Source organism: Diabrotica undecimpunctata, chromosome 5 (genome assembly GCF_040954645.1).
Source record: "Diabrotica undecimpunctata isolate CICGRU chromosome 5, icDiaUnde3, whole genome shotgun sequence".
Taxonomy (NCBI): Eukaryota; Metazoa; Arthropoda; class Insecta; order Coleoptera; family Chrysomelidae; genus Diabrotica; species Diabrotica undecimpunctata.
Window position 1 is genome coordinate 220764 of NC_092807.1, and position 21605 is coordinate 242368.

At 33.2% G+C, this 21605-nt stretch overlaps 1 protein-coding gene across 2 annotated transcripts; it reads left to right on the top strand.

Moving 5' to 3' along the window:
- The first annotated feature begins 381 nt into the window (after positions 1-381).
- slim (scruin like at the midline) lies at positions 382-20813 on the top strand. 2 transcript variants are annotated; one of them, XM_072531308.1, is made up of 4 exons: positions 382-1143; positions 14698-14909; positions 16338-16564; positions 17413-20813. In XM_072531308.1, the coding sequence occupies exons 1-4, from the start codon at positions 712-714 to the stop codon at positions 17832-17834; spliced, it is 1293 nt and encodes a 430-aa protein (XP_072387409.1). In that variant the 5' UTR covers positions 382-711; the 3' UTR covers positions 17835-20813. The 2 variants fall into 2 exon arrangements, with proteins under 2 accessions (XP_072387409.1, XP_072387410.1); XM_072531309.1 differs by having other exon boundaries at positions 386-1131; positions 17413-20812.
- Positions 20814-21605: the final 792 nt, after the last annotated feature.

Consider the following 21605-nt stretch of genomic DNA (forward strand, 5'->3'; position numbering starts at 1 on the left):
TTAAATTTATTTTTATGTAAACATACATTTTTTGTATGCCACTAAGTGATTACCTTAAAAACAGATAGCGGCGATGATTTTAAAGAACTACAAATTTCTAAAATTTAATTTACTACCAATTTAGAGTAATTGCAAGGTTATTAAAATACTATTTACTAACTTTGCCTTGGAGTAATTGTGTTTTATTTTTGACATTTGTTAAAGATTACTGTAAACTCATATATCAACCTCAACTCCACCCGTTAGTTGAATTATTAGAAAATAGATGGCAACATCGTTTTGAAAGGAATAAAAATAGCTGTAAATTTAAAAGATTATGGCTTACTGCAGTATCACGCAGTATACAAATGATGTATTTTATGCTGTTTAGCAATTGTTTTATGTACGTTACTTTGTATATATACCATTTTATTTTAGAATAAGGTGAATTATAAATTCTTTTCAACAAATTACCGCTTATCTCTAATTATTGAATGTGCTAGAAAGAGACAGTACACTATAGTGAAATGGTTGAATGAGAATGAACAACGTTAATTTATATAGGTTAAGTTTTTACTTCTCGCGAATGTCTAGGCAAAAGATTACTATAAAAAAAGCCCACTTAAGCGGAATCTCGCTAACCTTCACTAAATTTTGTTGTGCAATTGATATATCCGAGCTGATCAAAATGTTATTATCATCAAGACCTCGTCGCGGTGCGTACGATAATGAATGTATTCCAAATGTATCCATCAATTTTTCATAAAACTATTCGAAATTCTTTATGTGGCTATCACCAAAATGTGCAATAGTGAAAATGACAGTGACGGGGTCCCTTACTCGTTTAAAGTGTTTCGGTATGAAAAAATCGTACCGAATAAAGCGTGCAAATTGCCGTTTCCTCGGAGTGGACATAGAATCGGGGCGGACTCCTCGAACTTTTATTCGTTTGGGGGCTACAACCCCCTAGTTAGGGACGTAGTGTCGCAACGTGAAGACGAAGATGACTTTTGGATACAGTCCTATCCGTTGTTCCAAGAACTGTGGAAATTTAATTTTGCATCCAAAGAGTGGACCAAGTTCAAAAATAGTGAGACTCTTCCCATGGAATTGGCATCAAATGCCCTTATTCTACATGGAAATATCTTGATGGTATATGTTTGTGTAAGATTTTAATATTTATTGAATGTAAGATTTTGCAACACAGTTTTCCAATCATATCTAAACCTTTTTTAAACATTGAAGCAATGGCATTTATTGTGTCTGATATTGATTAATTATTTAATAATATTGCATCGAGTATAAGTTTTTAACATTCATCTGTTATCATTTAGTATATTAAATGATTTATTACAGATGCCCTCTATTTTTGTAACATGTAATTTCCTATCTTTTATTTTAAACAGTAAGTACTTAGTTATAAAAAACCTTGATCTATTTTCTGAAAGATAAACACCTACCACAATTCTTAATTTTTTCCATATATTTTACATAAAGAAAACTTTTCTCTTATGTTTACCTTAACATTTTAGAGCAAATACTACTGTGATGAGCCTGTCTAATTTTAGTTAATCTATTCTATCTAATTTTAATGTTCTGATGTTAAGGTCTGCATTATTTGTCTCTTCAGAAAGATTTGTTCAAATCTCTCCTTTGTTTTGATTGTTCGAACACTTTTGATTCAGACTACAAGCATGATACACTAATTATTTATTTGAGTTGTTATTTTAAATGAATGGAGACAAGCCTGTCTTGATAAACCACATATTTCTCTCCATGCCACTGCTTTTATTATGTTTAACTTTATAATAATCAATAGTTTTGTCCCATAAAGATTGTCTCACCTTTACTAAACTTATTAAAATTTTGACGTCTACTTTACCCAGCTCATATTACTACACTACTTGAGTGACAGTAAATAACTAATTAAAAATTACTTACCTACTCTTTTTCGGTGTTTGACTAGGTCAACAAAATTCAAATCCAAGGAGCCCACCTAGATGCAAGCACCACTGACCTTTGATTCAAATAGTTGTATCGTGATAGGGCAGACGGTTTGCAGTGACAAAATCAAATGTAAATTTTTACATATCTGGGGTCGTATTTTCGAATTCATTCGAGCATATTTCGCATACGAAATTAGAAGAAATTCGCTCGAAATCCAATTTTGTGTATTTTCGAACACTGCGTGTACGAATTTTTTCGTATACGGCGACTCGAATGGGTCTGAACCATTCGAATATCGATGCTCGTATACGATTAAAGTAATTGTTATTTCAGTTGTCATTGGGCCCGTGAAAGTCAGATAAGATTTCTGCTGATCGTTTTTAATCGTTGTTGTATACAATATTTTTACATTGAACTTTGTTTTCAATAGCTGGTTTAAATAATTTTTCAAAGAAAGAGATATAGTTAATGCCCTTGTAGAGGCGGAAATATTAGCGGAACAGAGAGGTAGAGTTTACCATCCCTTTCTTAATCTTCTAGAGAACTATTCTAATGTACAATTTCAAAAATTGTACAGATTATTATTATTATATTTCATGCCCTTTTTTTACTCCTTTGAGCTAATTTACAAGAAACGAATTGTTTTAGATGACAAAACCGTAAAATATGTTAAGTAAAACTGCCAATTATTCTTCTTTTTTTTTATTTGAGTTTTACTTGTTCGAATGTGCAGTGTTGCCGGTGCAAATTCTTCTCGTATACCTATAACATTTCGAAGGACGTTCAAAAATACACATTCAGATTCGTACACGAAATTTTTCAGTCGAGTTTACCCGTATACGAAAAAATTCGATTGAATTCGAAAATACGACCACTGGTCAAATTTATACACTCAGATGCGAAAAAAAAGGCAATGGAGAAAATTTTGGTCAAATTCAAAGTCCACAAGGAAACTAAGTTCCTGTAGCTGACTGTATACCACAATTATATACCTTTTATAAAGGATTTTTAAATAAATTTTTTTCAAATTCAAACTTTCGATTTTTCGATTTTCGATTCGATTTTTTATTTTTAGCCCTATTTTGATGATTTTTTTAGAGATTTATAAATTTTAATTTAGTATAGTGAGTTTTTTAATAAAATTTTGTATTTGACTTAATAATACGGGTTTAATCCAAAGGTGATTTTTTATCCTAACTTTGAAACATCCTGTTGAATAATTCCATTACCGGATTTTCGTAAAACTGTATTTTTCAGTTGCAACTATCTCTTTTAAGTATTATGTTTTTTGTTTCATGTGAAAATATGGATTGGTTCATTTTAGCAACGAAATGACTTTACCACCCACAATTTACGACTTTATTCCTGTCATATCGTGAATGACATGATCTTGGTTTTAATGAACAATGATAACAATAACAAAATATAAAAAAACAATTTAATGTAACTTAACTTAAGTACGCAAATAACAAAGAAAAACTACTAAAAAATAACTTAATACTTTGTATTGCCTCCCCTAGCCTCTATAACTGCCTGTACATGTCGGCTCTAGCTGTCTATGAGGTTGAGAATATCATCTTGCTGGATGATTTGCCATTCCTCTTCTAGAGCCAATGATTTCTTGTTTGCACCGCTGTTAAATGACGATCCCAGTTCATATAAAACGTTCCCCTACCCTTTGGATGGTATGGTGATGAGTGTGTAGTACTCTAGCCACATATTCATAATTTTGCCTATCTTCAACCAGAGCAATGGCTTTCGCACAATTTTCGACACTAAGAACCATGATCAATCATAAGTTAAACAAAATATAAGTGTCAATATGACATGATGATAACAGTCATCAAAGCCACCTCGTAGTATTACGAAATAACTCCAAAATAATTATAATTAAAAAAGTCCTAAATTGTGGATGGCAAATTCATTTGACTCTAAAAAATGAACCAAAGCATGTTTTGACATGAAACAAAAAACACAATGCTTAGGAGACATGGTTGCAACCGAAAAATAAGGTTTTATGAAAATTCCCTAACGGAAATTATTCCACAGGATGTTTCAAAGTTAGGATAATAAAACCACGTTTTAATTAACCCCGTACAATAAGTCACATATAAAATTGTATCAAAAAACTGACTATACCAAATATCTATAGGGCTGAATACATATAGGGCTAAAAATAAAAAAAATTTTGCATCTGAGTGCAAGTGTGATATACTAGCTGTACCCTCTGGATGAGCTGTTAGGGATTCTACTGGCAATAAATGGTTCAAAATGTTCAGCTTTTATTAATCATATAAGTTTTTGTTTTTATACCTATAAGTTTTTTTCAATGTATATTCATGCTTTGGTCATCCTTTATTTCTAGTTTACTTTCCTATTGTATATAAAAATATTTATTCAATTTGTACAAGTGTTTATCAGTCATTTTCATTTCTTTCTTTTCAATTTAATGGTGTGACATTGAACATTCTATAAAGTATGTATTTCTTTAAAATTATGTTAAACAGTAAACATTTGTAACTATTGAAGTGACTTTTTTTGAAAATCAATTTAGATCCATTGGTATTTTTTTGTTATGTTTATTATATTATACTAGATAAAACTATATTTTTATTTTATATTTGTGTGCAAAATTCTTACACTCACTATCTACTTTCACTTTTAAACTAATAACTATTTATATTTTGGTCATGGATTAAGTAAGTGACTGAACTACAGATATAAATTACATTTTTCTGACGCTATTTTCTTGTGGCATCTTAAGACAATTACTACTTTTCATGGGACATAAGCCGCAATTTAAGTTCATCATCATCATTCTGGTTTTACAATCTTAGCGTGGGTCCTAGCCTCCTCAAGAATTTCTCTCCTGTCGTCCCTATCCTCGTGTCTTCATTGATGTTATCAAGGAACCTTGTTCTGGGCCTTCCTCTTCTTTCTGACCAATGGGTCTATTAAGGAGCGTTTTTCTAGCGAATTTTTAGTCAATAATATATCGAGGATACATAATTTATGTTTTTAAATAACATAAGAGTAAACTAAATGTAAGCCCAAATACTTACCATGTCAGGATAGTATTATGAGATTTTTTTTCTGGTTTTTATCCTCATGATTTACTATGAAATCACTAACATAAGAAATTTACTGTCATATTGCATGTGCTTGTCTTTTTAACGATTAATCACATGCTATGATTTTTTCTGACGAATATTCTTAAGTTAAAGTTGATTTCATGTGATTGAATGAACTATATTACAATAAAGTCGTCCCAGGAGCACAACTCAGCCATATTGGCAATATCATTTTAAAGTGGTCTACTTTAAAATGTATAATATACGAGGGTGGATTGCTATAAAACTAGCCTTTGATATAAAAAACAAGTTTTTTGGAATTAAATCGATTTATTTCTCAACATAGTCCCCTTTTAGCTCGATACACTTAGTAAGACGATGTTCCAATTTTTTTATCCCATCCGAATAGCACTTTTGCTCGAGTTCTTCAAAATAGGCCGAAGTTTCAGCGACGACTTCATCATTTGTTGCGAAACGGCGTCCTCCGAGCCATTTTTTTAGGTTTGTAAACAGGAAAAAATCGCTGGCGGCAAGATCTGGGGAATACGGTGGATGTTCAACCAATTCATAGCCCAATTCATGTATTTTTACCATGGCGACGGCCGATCGGTGAGCCGGTGCATTGTCTTGGTGAAAGAGCACTTTTTTACGTTCCAAACCGGGGCGTTTCCAATAATGCTGCGTAGTACTCACCCTCCGCGCGATGGGTGCCATCAAACGCGGCACCCATCGCGCGGATTGTTTTTTTTATGTCCAAATGATGGTGAATGATGTTGTGTACGCGTTTGTAGGAAATATTTAGGACCTCTATTAATTCGACGATCTGCCATAATCATGTCATGGACTTTGTTGATCATTTCCGGCGTGGTGACTTCATTTGGCCTCCCGGGACGCTCATCATCAAAAACACATACGACCACGAACGAATTCAGCTTTCCAAAATTTTACTGTTGCTAACGAAGGTGCAACCTCACCATAAACTTCGTCCACCTTTGATTTGCACATTCGTTTTACCTTTTTTTGGAGGAACTTTATCACCGAACGATACTCGACTTTTTCCATTTCTCCGAAAACACAAAATTTGCTTGCTTTTGACGGCTGTAAACACCAAACTCATTGTTTTTAAAATTTTAAATTTTGACAGACGTCATGTCATGAATGGCAAATGTCAACACCGAAACCAATTCAGTATCAAGTAGCGCCATCTGTCAAAGGCTAGTGTAATATCAATCTATCCTCGTATGTCTGAATTGCTAATATGAATGAGTGAGATAAAATTAAATTATTAGAAGAAATTTTCCCCAAGTAAGTAACAAAAAGACAAAATTTGTTTAATTTATCAATGTTTTGTATTTTGAAAATGATTTACGAAGGGGAAATTGAAACATCAAAAATATACTTATTTTAAACTTATATTGTGGCTTATTTCCATTAAAAGTAGTAATTACTTAAATTATATTTCCTGATGATTGCAACTTCTTGCATTTGACTTTTAGATAATGGGAATATTTTGATGTCTCTGTTATCCAACAAAATTTTTTTCTGTTTTTGCAGAATTTAATAGACAGTTTTATTGCTTGGTTTATAGCTGTGTATAATTGTGTATTGACTTTTGTTTTATAACACTTACACAAATCAATTTAAAAAAATTATGGCCTTTTTGTGGCCAACTAACCAAAACAATGACTGATTTGATTGCATAATTGTCTTCAGAACACTTCCTCAGTTCCTTTATTGCTCTCCAACAACAATCAACTTTCTAATGCTAGGAATATAAATCACCAGATTAATATTTTTGGCAATTGCTTTTGGTAACATTACCTAGGTAGGTACTCATTTATTATTCACTTACATAACTTTATTACATATATAACAAAAGTAATTGTTATGCTCTATTGAATATGGAGTCCAGTTAAAGAGTTAAACTAGTTGTTAAATTAGCAACTTAAAGCATGGATTTTATGAAACATTTATGATTAGACAGTAGTCAAAAAAGTAAGAAAAAATGATTTTATGTAAAAAATGGCATAATAAGCTGTTCATAAAGCCTTAATATTGTTCTGAAGCTATTTTCTTGTGGCATTTTAAATTAATTACTATTTAAATGGGAATAAACCACAATAAAAGGTTAAAGTACGTTTATTGACGTTTCAATTTCTACTTCAGAAATCGTTCTCAAAATACAAACAAAATATATAAAGCCTTGTGTGATGCTAGATTTCTGAGCACATATAAGTTCTTTGATAGGTTTTACTCAGATAGTCAAATGTTGACCCCATTGAAGCTTGGGGTCCAGGTGCACTCCAAGGAACTTCACACTTGTCACGTCTGTGATTTCAGCCTGGGTGTCCCTAAGAGCAAAAACAGCCCTGTTGGTCTTTGCTTCATTAAGCAAGAGCTTGTTAACACAGAACCACAGTATTTAGTATCCAACAGTGCAGACCTGGAACCCCTAAGGGAGTCCTCAAGTGTGCCAGTTGGGAAGGACACCTTTGGTGTCATCAGCGAAGAGTGTGTATGTGTTAGGAAAAAATATTCAACAATTTATTGCAAATATTTTCCAATTTTACAGTTTTATATATGTTGTTATTTAAATTTTTTCCGGTTTCTTACCGGTAGCTTTATTATAAACCAGAACATATTATTTTTTTCTATTGTAACAAAACTGTACATTCAAAAATTTTCAAAAAATTCAAAAAAGTATTTCTTAGGATTATATCTTTATGCTGTAAGATAATTAACAAAATTGTATGTTTGGTTTTCCCGCTTTATACTTTGAAAAAAATAGTTTTTTCGAAAACGAAAACATGAAGTTTGCTCAAAATTTGTCAAAATACTTCTAGTTATCACATATACTTTCTCAAATTTTGTAAAATTTTTTGAATGTGTAGTTTGTCTTTTGGGGGGTGCAGATCAACCTTAAACCACGTTGTGCTTCACTTAATTTCTGAACCCACAGAACAACGTAACAACACGTAAGAATTTTTAATGTACAAAAACATAGAGAGGAAGAATATTTGCCACTTTCATTTTTCTCATCAGAAGTGATTGTTTTTCTTGTGAATTTTTTAAATTCTCAACTTTTCTTAAGATACCAAATTAATTTAATCGGTTGTATTTTATAACTGTCTATAATTTCCGACCATTTATTGCCTTATGTAAATCCGAGTTTCTCCCATAAAAAAAATGATAATTTCTCCGTTTTTAAAAACTCCCATCAACAAACAGCGACGCGGCAAAAGAAGGCGTGTGCCCCATAATAAATTATTTAAAGCATCGAACAGTTCGTTAGCCTTGGGCTTTTACTTTACAGGATTTCGCAACTTTTTGTCCAAGATCGGATTTAATGAAAGTTTCGTCAAGTATTGACCTCTGCCGTGAATATAAATTGGAGGAACGGCGTAAGCGAATTGGATTACGAGTATTATATAATGAAGAATGATAAAACGCATCAATGCCGTTACGGTAGTTGAGCAGCAATGTTAGAACAATTTATCAATTTACCGGTAACTGAATAAGATGATTTGATTATGTCATTTTTATTACTGAGTATAAATACGACAAAATAACGAGGGTAATGTGGTAAAAAATTTATTTTAAATGTATAACAACTTCTTTAGCATCTTCTTCAATGTTACTACTTAGATACAGTTTTTCCTGTGAATTTTCAATTGTTTCATGAGCTTTTTCATGACAAGTCCTGCATTTGACTTTGTTTTTTTATTTTTCACTATTCTATCATACTTTCTATTTCTGTTACTCTGCTGGTTCTATTCATTTTCAATAATTTGTTTATGGTAATCGACTTAAACTGCAAATTCCATAGATGGGTCCACTGATATGGGAAGGGACTCGTATGTTTTTATCCTTTTCGTGCAGTATTATTTTGTTATTTTCATTTCGGGTACCTTAGTATATAATAAATATGTATACCTTTCATTCTCGTTGGCATGCAGATCACTACTTTCCAGATTATTCCTATTTATAGGTGAGAAATCACACTGCGACCTATAATAACTATTTTGTCCCCCTTTCTTTTCGTTCTCTGATAGTTTCTCAGTGAACAGAGCAACTCACGGGGAATATGAGACTATTTATAGGAGGAAGTTAGTATATTTATAGACTTTATGCTGGAAAAGTCCTCATCTTCTGTCTCATATGTTCCCAGATAAGGTTCCCTGGAATTGCTTATGGTGCAGTAGTTTAAACTCATTCAATGACATGATAAATTTTATTGATCTCATGATAATCTGTTAACAATGTTAACAGTCCCTCTGTTACGATTGGGGTTTTTAAGGGGAAGACCGGGGGTAGGAGTGGTAAACTTTTTTGCATTTTTTTTTGAGGTACCAAAATTGGATTGTTCGTCTCGTTATTAGAAATCAAATCTCTAACGACTGGACTATATATGTAGTTTCCTAGTTGTTTGATTATCCCATTCCTTGTAAGGTTTATAACGTTTGAAGAAACGTCTGATGACTGAAATGTAGTGATGTTATGCGTCTTTGGGACGTTTTTTCTCGAGTTGTAAATAAGTTCGGCCCTGATCGGTTGTTAATTTCTGCGAATTCAGGCTTCCAGAATTCTAAAATGGGTATCATGAATGAATAGAAGATGTACAATTGGCTAGGTATGAACTGACCTTGAGAAATGGAAAGCGCTAGTCATTCTCGATTCTTTTCTCTTTCGCTTTACGTCCTTTTATGGCGGGGAGGTGTTGCTCCCATCGCATTTATTTTTTGGGGTGTGATTTTTGGCTCGTTGCACTTATTTTTTGTTCGAATCTTTTTTTCTATCTTCTTGTGGTACCCTTACTTAATTTAGATACTGTAGCTACCATTCACAGCCAGCTCTGCTAATTTCACGCCTTAGCGGATCGTCTCGACCATCTGGTTGCTCCAGTTCTGGAGAAGGTGTATTCTGTTTTTTCACGGGAAGATTTAGGTGGTGGGCTTTTCACAAAAAGGAGGGTTCTTCTTTTTTACCTTTCTTATGTGTTTTCTTTCAGCGTGGTATACTCATTTAAGAGGGTTACATTACTTTTATATGTATTTTGACATTATTTTTTCTTTAGTCAAGGATATTACCACGAGAGAAAAAGAAAGATATTGTACAAGGTAAGGAGGTGACAAAATAATTAACTTGAGAGCTGTGGAATACCCAGATTAGACAACATACAAAAATCAGAATCTACAAGACCATAGTCAAAAGCATTCCTGAGCTAATGATATAATGTTTAAAAAGGAAGCTACTGCCAATGGGAATAAGAGTTTAGAGGCGTTGTTATAGGCTAACACTTCACGACAACATAAGAAATGATGAGACATGTAAAAGAATGGGTATTGAAACAACAATTGACACAGTTGAAGCCAAGAGTGAGCTGGTACGGATAGGTAAGACGTAGGAATGGAGACAGGTGGTCAAAGAAAATGATGGTGTGGAGAACAGTACAGAGAAGAAGAAGAGGACTCCTGGTTTACTTCATCGATTTTTTGTTGCGCATAACGTTTTATTTCGGGGTTTACTTTATGTAACAGAGATTAACTATAGATTTAGAACTAAGGCAAAGAATGGTTAAGTGCTATGTTTGGTCCATTGTGGTACAAGATATCCAAAAAACTTATTTAGAAAAAATGTAGGCAATGATATTCTCCATTATGGAAAATATGTGGAATTCTACAGGGTGATTAATAACTACGTAATCGAACCACATAATCGAGAAAAAATCGGTCTCTCGGAGACCATTGGCAAAAAGCTAATCTGCATTGATAATCATTGACTGTCAATTCTTGATTTAACTGTATGCGGTAAGGATGCATTTTATGTTTACGAAGGATTTTTGCCGCCGAAGTTTGACTAATGTCATGTTGACGTGAAATTTCACGAGTGCTGATGTGGGGATCTTCAGTAGTAGCTATCAGTACATCATATTCCTTTTCTTCACTTAGAACAGTTTTGGTTCTATTATTTTTTTCATATGCAACTGACCCAGTGTGAACAAAACAATCCATTAATTTTTCATAGTATAGTATAGTGCAGAAGTGTGGCCGCTAAAAGTATCGATCATGAACAAAATTGAGGCATTGGAAATGTGGGTTCATCGACGAATGCTGAAGATACCTTGGAGAGCAAGAAAACTAATGAAGAAATACTAAGGAGCGTCGACAAAGATAGAGAATTGCTAAAGACTGTTAAACATCGAAAAATGTCTTATCTTGGACATATAGTAAGGGGAAGTCGATATAAAATATTACAACTAATCTTTAAAGGCAAAATAGACCGTAGAGGTGTAGGAAGAAAACAAGTTTCTTTGTTAAAAAACATTCGTGAATGGACACAGATATCAAATGCAGGCAATTATTCCATATTGCAGAAGATCGAGAAGCCTTCGCAATAGTGATCGCCAACGTCAGATAATTCTGTTATGGCACGCGAAGAAGAAGAAGAACAGAGATTATGAGGGAAGGTTAAAGTCACTCCACCTAAGGGTAATCCTCTATAGTGCAATCTCACCCTTTGGTGTTCGCTTCATATAAGTAGTGACCAAGATCTAGCAAATGCTAGTTCATTTAGTTCAAGGGGGGCTCAATGGGGAACGACCTAGTTTTACACTCCAAATTATATTTTTTATAATGCAAGTTGGGAGACATGTCTCAGTAGACAAATTCTGCGGCCCAGCAGTTTGTTTTTCTTATCTTTATAGTCTACATTGTAAGCTGTAATTACAGTTAAATATATTTTTCTACAATTTTTCACCTTGAACCGAAGCCTTTAATTTGGTTGTGTAATTTTACGTCCTCACGAATCGATTTATGTATATATGTATTCGTGCTAATAATATTGTTTAACAAAAAGTTCATGGTTATAAAGACATTCGTCGATTGAATGATATAGAGATTTAAAAATATTTACTTGTGTTCGGACATTTAAAATTTTCACCTGAAAATTAAAAAAACGTATTTTATTTTTTTTTATCGAATCGCTGAGTCATATAAAAATATAGTTTGACAATTTATACACAAATATATTTTAGGAATTTATTTGTGGGAACAATAATGTTCTTGTTGACATTCTCTTTTTAAAAATTTTGCCAATGTTTGCCGTGGAATTTTAGAGGTTGTTCTAGTTGGTTCTTAGTCAGAATCAATTTACAAATGTTACAAATTAACATGAAATGAACTCGATCTTTAAATCCTGTTGACACAAAAGAAAATAATATACATTAGGTATATACCATACTTCATTAACATCTGGTTTCATATACAGGGTCAGTTTTTAGTGCGACATCGGTCGATGATTCCATTATGATATAGAATGTCCAAAAAACTTATTTAGAAAAAACGTAGCCAATGGTATTCTCCATACTTGGAAAATATGTGGAATTCTACAGGGTGATTAATAACTACGTAATCGAACCACATAATCGAGAAAAAATCGGTCACTTTGCACTTGCTGCTGAGACCATTGGCAAAAAGCTAATCTGCATTGATAATCATTGACTGTCAATTCTTGATTTAACTGTATGCGGTAAGGATGCATGTTATTTTTGCGAAGGATTTTTGCCGCCGAAGTTTGACTAATGTCATGTTGACGTGAAATTTCACGAGTGCTGATGTGGGGATCTTCAGTAGTAGCTATCAGTACATCATATTCCTCTTCTTCACTTAGAACAGTTTTGGTTCTATTGTTTTTTTCATATGCAACTGACCCAGTGTGAACAAAACGATCCATTAATTTTTCAAAAGCTCTTGAGTTTGGCTTCCTCCGTTCAGGATATCGCTCGTGATATATTCTGGATGCAGGTAAGCAATTTCTCGAAGTTTCTCCTAATACCCAGATCATATCTGTTAACTCTTCTACATAAAAATTCATTTTTAACAATAAAACAAGCCACACAGACCGATTAAAAAAGTAATAATATGAAAACTGTCATTTTAAAAGCCTACCGTTTACGGTTTAATAATATGAAATGCTTATATGCAAATGGCCTTTTACTTATTAATAACTGCGCGTCACAATCGGCAGTTAGGAATGTTTTATTAAAAATTCCTGGCTTAGAATACTGTTCCCCGCAAGGGGGCAAGTTGATATTAGCTGGGGGCAAGTTGATATTAACTGGGGACAGGTTGAGACAAATATATAAATGTTAAGAAAATGGATATTAAGGTAGAAATTAATCACTTAATAGAATATTAAAGTAATTTATTTAACAAAAATAAGTACAAAAGTGAAAAGTAAAATATATTATTGATGTTATTCACACAAATGATGAGGTTTTGAATTATTGAAGTCAGGGATACAATCAATACAAGTGTACCTTTTACTGTCTCTGCCACATTCAATATGAGTCCATTTTTACATGACATACGCTGTATCCCGTCTTGGCAATGTTTGGATTTCGAGTACGGCTACAAACATATGAGACACAAGGTATCATCTTCTTCCTCAAACTCAAATTCAATCTTGAACATATTCTTTGAAATTAATATTTTTTCATCTTTTCATTTTTTTTCATCTCATTTATTTTACTTTTTCTATTGCAGCATTTTTTTGGCTTCTTTATCTTCAGCTGCTTTCTCTAGCCTTTTCTTTACCGGAGTGCTTGTAAAAACCGCATATTTCAAGGGTGTCTTCCCTTTTTTAATATTTTTCCTCTCTCCAGCTTTTGGATAATGACGAATTTGTTAAGGACTCACCTTTGGGGGGCGCCAATTTCACGATGCCAAGAATATAGTAAATGGTCACTGTTTTACCTGGATTGTTCGTCATCCAACGTCATCCCGAATCGTATTAAAGTGCAAAGAGAAATAGTTGTGTCTTTCTTGGTGAATAATGGTGAATTGAAACCCCATCGAGTTCCAGTTCCAGAGACGAACCTAACAAGCTGTTAGAATTTGTGTAGAGCTTTGTATGATCATCTTGTTGTTTCCAGTTCTTTTTAATCGCTCCTTTCACTGCTATGTTAAAAAGTGTTGTATACTGGCTGTCACCTTGTCGTAATTCTACTTCTATATTGATAGTTTCAAAATTATTTGAAATTTTCTTGTCTAAAATGTTTGTAATATAATTTTAGTACGCCGATAATATGAGTATCTAGTATTTGGGTGCGATAAGTGAAATAACGGGATTGACGATGGTTCATGACCTGATCCGTTGAGAACGTGAGTAACGTTATCGAGCGTGAACGTGAGCGATGGAGTGTAAGCGTGGATGAAATTTGGATTAAACTTAATTTATTCAAAAAAAAAACACAGAAGTTAAAAGTCCACTTCGGAAATCGTTAACGATTTCCGAAGTGGAAATTGAAACGTCAATAAACGTATTTTAACCTTTAATTGTGGCTTATTCCCATTTAAATAGTAATTATGTTTTTTATACCACAATACAAGTGTGAAGTGTTTTAACTTCTGTGTTTTTCTTTTAAACGATGGTATACAGCCAACTACGGGGTTTTCCCATTAATTTTAATTTATTCATTTTATATGAGCGGGACTCACTTTAAGAACTCACGTGAGTGAAATTAAGTAACTGGGCGGGAGTGAACAGGAATGAAATACCACTCACGCGCACGTGAGGTATACAAGATTTATGTAAAAAGAAGCGCCTAAGTTTTGCAATTTCCAATCTACATAAAAATTCTCATTGTTAGTTATTTGAGTAGTCGAAATAGTACTATTAGTAATTTTTTTTTGTATTTTAGGTGTACGGTGGCACCGGATCCCCTTTTGGAATTCGGTGTAGCAATCAGTTGTATGTATGTAAAGTAAACGATGAGAATGGTCCGATGGCTGAAGTGCAGACCACTGGACAACTGCCCCTACCCTTATATGGACAAGCCCTTATCTTCCACAACGATTATCTCTACACAATTGGAGGTACGACTGGGTTGTCATACACATGTGATATTCACAGGTAATTTTTCAACAAATATAATATTTTGCCGCATATGGCATTACATTTTTGTTTATTGTGTTTCAAATAAACATTCGGTTATTAAAGAAATAATAGTCTTTTTGAAAAGCAGGATTAACGGGTCTGAATTAAGTCAATAATTAAGAGAATAAATCATTAATCCGGGTTTTGGATCAATTGGATCTTTACTAATAAAACTACCAAGTGGTGGCCGCTAGCTCAGTGACTATGGAGCTGCTTTGTCAAATCTGATGGCCCGGGTTCGATCCCTAGCACAAATTCCACAACTTTTTCAATTTCTAATTTAACTAAGTTACTACCGTCGTCAGCAGAAATAGGAAGCGACCATAAATTGGTATTGTGCAAAATCCGAATAAAAACACATATATGTGATAACAAAACACCAGAATACACTACAAAGATAAAAGTCGAAAGCTTACAGGATGACTCCACAAGATACTCAAGATACCGGAAACACCAGAAATTACTACAAATAAAGAACAATATAAATGTACAGGAAGTTCATAAAATACTTGAAAATCTGAAGAACAGAAAAGCAGAAGTTAAAGACGGGATACCAAACGAATTACTGAAATCTTGTGGAGCAGCAATGACGGAACAATTAACAACATTAATTAATAAAATTATAAAACACAATAAAATACCGGAAGAATGGAGAACGAGGGAACTAATTCTACTATTCAAAAAAGGAGATAAAGAACAGCCAGAAAACTACAGATGTATAAACTTGTTAAATACTACGCTAAAACTTACAACTAAAATTTTATAAGTGCTAATAAATCAGAGAATAAGTTTAGCAGATGAACAACAGGGTTTTCGTAGTGGAAGATCGTGTACAGATGCAATATTCGTTATAAAGCAAATTACGGAGAAATCATTAGAGTATAATAGACCAACAAGTCTGTGTCTGATTGATCTAAAAATATATTCAACTAAATAAAATAAAAATAAAAAGATGAATCCCACATGAGTTGATGCCGGTGAAAGGAAAATAAATATTAGCGGCGTTCGGATAGGTAAGACAAAGAACGATCTTCAGTCAATACCTAAAGACCGTGGGAGTGGCCGATCAATACTCGATCGCAGTTACGGGAAAGAACGGTGGCCTATGATCAGTACTTAGACACTTAGAGCTAGAAGTTCTTACCACATCAATACTAGGGATTGAACTTAGATCTCTGTCGTTATTCACATTTTATACTTTTGGCGGTATTCCATCTCCAGCGCACATCGATGGTAGTGGTAGGTTGTTGCTGGGAGTTCGGACATACAAATAGAAGGCCTGCTGTTGGCAAGCGTTGACGACCACATCGTTACACTCTCTTATAAAAAAAATCAGTTTTTTATCCTTCCTTTCAATAATCGTCATATGTATCAGATTATTTTTAACTTATTTACAATTTTCAGGTTAAATATTAAGACCATGAACTGGGAAATAGTGTATTTATGTAACGGTTTAGGAGAGTACGAGCCAAAGGGAAGATATAGACACGAAGTGGGTTTCGACGGTAGAAACATTTACATATTAGGCGGCGGTACCACCGAGGAAGCGTATGGTTTCCAGCACATACCCACTTTCGATGTAGAAAAAAACGAATGGTTTAGACAAAAAACTCTAAGAGATAAACACCGAGGTTAGTTTACTTTATTTTTATTATAAAGATCTTCATTGATGCTGTACCATGATTCTTAGTTGTCATTACTTTCTGTTTTGTGCAATAGGGACGAGCGCATGCGCAGCCGCCATGTTTTTTGTACAGGTTTGATGAATATTGACAGATTAGGCATCGTTACTTGTTTACTATACAAATAATATCTTTAATTTTTTGTTCTAATTAATGATGTTAATCGATTTTCATTACTTGCCGAAATATATTAGTTAACACAATTATTATTATCGAGTATAATTAATAAAATAGATCATTTAATAAAATCTTTCACCTGTAGAAACTCCGAAAATTGGGTCCAAATAGAGCTTCTAGACCTCTGCGTGTTCAATGGGATATTTTCCGAAACCAATTTTTTTATTTCTTCGCCTGACTGCATCCAAATCTAGATTTTTCGTCTGGATTCATTATATCTGTCCAAAATTGATTACGCCTCAATGACGTTTGTCAAACTGACAACAAGAGAATTACAGACACCTTCGTGACATCTGTCATAATTTTGTCGGTGAGAAATCACGGACAGGAAGGAGTTTTATCAGTAGGAAACGTGGCGTTACTATAACCTTTTATCAGTTAAAAATAGTCTAGTGAAATAGTCTAAATTATATGTTGAGTTGCACTTTATTGTTATTTATATTACTAATCTAACCGTTTACTAAAATGTTTGTTTACAAAAACTGTACGAAAAAAATGGCTGACACTATTTTGTGATGAAAAGGCTTATTTGTTACTTTTTTTGTCACCTTATTATCAGTTCGCTGCGTGTCGAATTTTCCTTTTCGTAAATTTTCATTTAAGGAATGAATATCTTTTAGGTTTTCCGGATCCGAGGCGGTGCCACGGTGCCGTGCAAATAGCCTGCAAAGGAGTCGTACAGATCTTCATTACCGGCGGCCACGACGGCGAGAACATATTCGACGACCTGTGGCGGCTGGACGTGCAGACCTTCCAATGGACGTTCTTCGATTTGTGCAGACTGCCGCGGCCCACCTACTTCCACGCCACTGCCGTCACGCCCGAAGGTAGACTGTACGTGTTCGGCGGCAACTATAGCGTTAACGACGACGTTAGGCGCAGTAACGCCGTCTATTCGACATGGCTGTGTATTCCCAAGCTGAGCGAAATTTGCTGGGAGGCGGTTTTACATTATACTCCCGATATAAGCAGACTTAAAACTGATGAATTGATAGATATGGGGTTACCGAGGCGATTTGTGCAGAGGTTGGAAAAAAGCTAGTGCGACAATATTTGCAATAAAATTGAAGAGTGTAATCAAATAAAGAACAAAAGGACGAAAGGTATCGCAGATTTCTATGAGAAATAAACTAAATTATTTGTTTCTTATATCTACCGATAGGTGGGTCGAGTTATGTTTCTCTTTTTAGGTGTCCATTTATTGCCAGCTGTCTTTCCATTAAGGGCATAGGCGCATAATGTCGCCTGTTAAAATGTTCGATGCGTTTGAAATGTATTCATCTTTTTCGAATCCTGACAAAACTAATAAGTATTTTTGAAAAATTTAAACGAAGAATGAAATATTGCATTATTACCGAGGCACGAAAGTCCCTTAGAATAACCAAAAAATTTCTTTTGAATGAGATATTTGAAATTAAAAGTCACACTAAATTTTCTCTTTCCCTTTCACCCTTGTAACTTATTAAAGTAAACATTATAGAAATTTTTAGGGACTTTCGGCCCTCGGTAATAACGTAATCTTTCATTTTGCGTTTAAATTTTTGAAATACACTTATTAGTTTTCTCATGATTCGATAAAAATGAATACATAATGAACACATTAAACATTTTGACAAGCGACATTTTGCACCTATGCTCTTAAGTATGCAGAAATTAAGGAAATTTCTTCTTTCTATGTCTACTATCTTCACTTATTCTTCCACGACTTTTTTTCACTTGCTTCTTGTACCTGTTTATCTTGAGTCGACTCATTATATCATCAATTTGTTGTTTTTCAATCTATAAAGTCGTTCTTTTTAGTTTTTTTTTATTTTGGGCTATATTTGGATAAATTTCATAGATTTTGTCTTTTTATTCCTTAATTTTTCGTATATTTAGTCTCCGCACTGTATTATTGATTATAAACTTTTAATATCTACCACGTAACCTCGAAGATCCATACTACAAGACATATACAAATGTTATGAATATAACTTTTGAGCGTTCCTCGTATCTGATGATTAATTGGTTGAATTTTATATTTTATTCTTTTGCTCTTGTTTTAAGTCATCATTTCATCAATTGGCAATTTGTCAATCTATAAATTCATTCTTTATATAGGGTGAGTTTTTATCCATCGATAATTCCTTTATGGTATAGAATATCCAAAAAAAACGTATTTAGAAAAATGTAGGCAATGATATTCTCCATACTCGGGAAATCTATGGAATTCTACAGGGTGATTAAATAACTACGTGGTACAGCAAACATACATTTTTTTAAATGGGACACCCTATATATTTTTTCAAATTTGGATTCTTCTCATATTTCTTGTTCTTATAATATTGGGTTTAGCATTACTATACAGAGTATTTAACAAGTTATGACCATTTTTATTTCGAAATCCCTATGAAATCAACACCATGTATATAAAAAAGTAATGCATAAACAAAACCCAATACTATAAAAACAAGAATTACGAGAAGAATACAAATTTGAAAAAATATATAGGGTGCACCATTCAAAAAATTATATGTTTGCTATACCACGTAGTTATTAATCACCCTGTAGAATTCCACATATTTTCCAAGTATGGAGAATCTCATTACCTATATTTTTTCTATGTTTTTTGGATAACTTGTACCACAATGGAATTATCGACGGATATCGCACTAAAAACTCGCCCTGTATATTTCGTTTATTATGGGCTATATTTTAATCCATTCCCTACGCTTTTTGACATTTTTGTCCCTTAATCTTTCGTGTACAGATTCTTTGGAACATATTATTGACCATGAACTTTTGATATCGCCCACGTATCTTCAAGATCTGTACTACGAGGAATATACAAAAGTTATGAACACAAAAGTTGTTAAACCTCAAAATAGTCTTCTGTACACTTACTTTTGCTCTTGTTTTACTCACCATTTCATTAATTGATCATTTGTCAATGTATAAAGATATCCCTTAAAGATTTTGTTGATTATGGGCTATATTTGAATGCATTTCATGTGGTTTCTGTCTTTTTTTGTCCGTTAGTTTTCATAATATATTAGATTCTCCGGAACATATAATTGGCTATGAACTTTTGGTGTCTCCCACGTATCTTCTAAATCTGTACTACGAGGAATATACAAAAGTTGTGAATACAAAAGTTGTTAGATCGAAAAATAACTTTTGTATACTTAATTTCTTATCGTTTCTGGTATCTAGTGATTAATTGGTTCAATTATTTTATATTTTGTTTTTTTTTGCTTGTGTTGTAACCTATTATTTCGTCAATTGGTCTTTTGTTTTTATATAAAGTCGTTCTTTCTTCATTTTTATTTATTGTTCTCTGGAACGTGTTACAGAATTTGAATTTTTATCATCTCCCACATATGTTCGATATCTGTACTACGAGGGATTTGTATAAGTAATGTAGATGATAAAAGTTGTTAAAAATCACAAAGTGACTATTGTATTCTTTCTTTCTGAGAGTTCCTCGTATATGGTAATTAATCACTTCTTCGTGGTACCTGTTGTCTTAACTCACCCTTTGTTCAATTACTCTTTTGTCACTCATAAGTTGTTCGTTCAAATGTTTTTATATCATCGGTTATATTTGAATACATTTCATAAGGTTTTGCACCTTAATGTTTAGTGTACATTGTCATTGGATCATGTTATTCAATAGGAACTTTTAATTTCCCCCACGTATGCTCGGGATCTGTATTACGAGGGATATCCAAAAGTTATGAATAGAACAGTTATTAAAAATCGCAAAATAATTCTTATAGTCTACTTTCTGAGCGTCCCACGTATATGATGAATAATTGGTTAATTTTTTTATATATTCTCGTCGTAAAGATTTGCTCGCAACTACATATATTAATTGTGAGGTACTTTAATTAGATTTTTGAAGTACTTTTCCACCGAATTTATTTGCTATACTGTACGAATTTTCTCTTTTAACTTTATTGTTACACTAATTGATTTACGTTGTGTGTATATAATTTATTTATTATTTGTACAATCTGTAGCAATTTTTACCTTGAAATACCAAATGTATGATCAATGATTTACCTTTTGATCTTTAAAAAATTTCGTATTAAATAAAAAATATACTAAATCTATAAAAATTATTTTAATGTTACATTATCCATCTTAGTCGGTAAGGATATTATGGGAGTCTTCTAAAAATACACTATACTATAAGGAAACACAGGAGAGGAAACAGTTACTTATATTCAAGTTATAGACAAATTATTATTTTTAATGATTATACTAAATGTTTCTACGAAATATCACAAAATTATCATAATACGAGGACAAAGTGAAAAGTTCTGAACCTAGTGATGAAAAAATGAATTTTGTTTAACTGAACATTTATTTATTTGTGAACTTATTCTCTCTATAAATTACAGTAGTGTGCCAGGGAGACCGGATCTGATTTCCGAACCACATAGTGTGTTTAATTTCAGCTCCGATAGTGATTCACCTCACAGCCACAATAGTAATTCAACAATTTCTTCGGAAAAATCAACATAATCAACCAAAAGATATCTATCACAAACCTTATCTACAACAGAAGAACTAACAACCAACTTATTTCACAAAGGATTTATAGCCCTTTTTCTATCCGAATTGTCGAATAAAGGCCTCTCCCATTTCTCGCCATTCATCCCTGTTGTGTGCTAGGCGTTTCCACATTGGTCCTGCGACTCTTTTGATATCGTCGCTCCAGCGCATTTGAGGTCTTCCTCTTGGTCTCTTCGCATCGTACGGTCGCCAGTTTCCGACTTCTTTGTTCCATCTACCATCTTCGAGACGTTCGTTGTGTCCAGCCCATTTC

Excerpts from the sequence above, each read along its gene's own strand:
- slim (XM_072531308.1), top strand. The coding sequence starts at position 712 with ATGTATTCCAAATGTATCCATCAATTTTTCATAAAACTATTCGAAATT. Across the intron at positions 14,910-16,337 it reads TACACATGTGATATTCACAG|GTTAAATATTAAGACCATGA; the intron begins GTAATTTTTCAA and ends TACAATTTTCAG. Across the intron at positions 16,565-17,412 it reads TCTAAGAGATAAACACCGAG|GTTTTCCGGATCCGAGGCGG; the intron begins GTTAGTTTACTT and ends AATATCTTTTAG.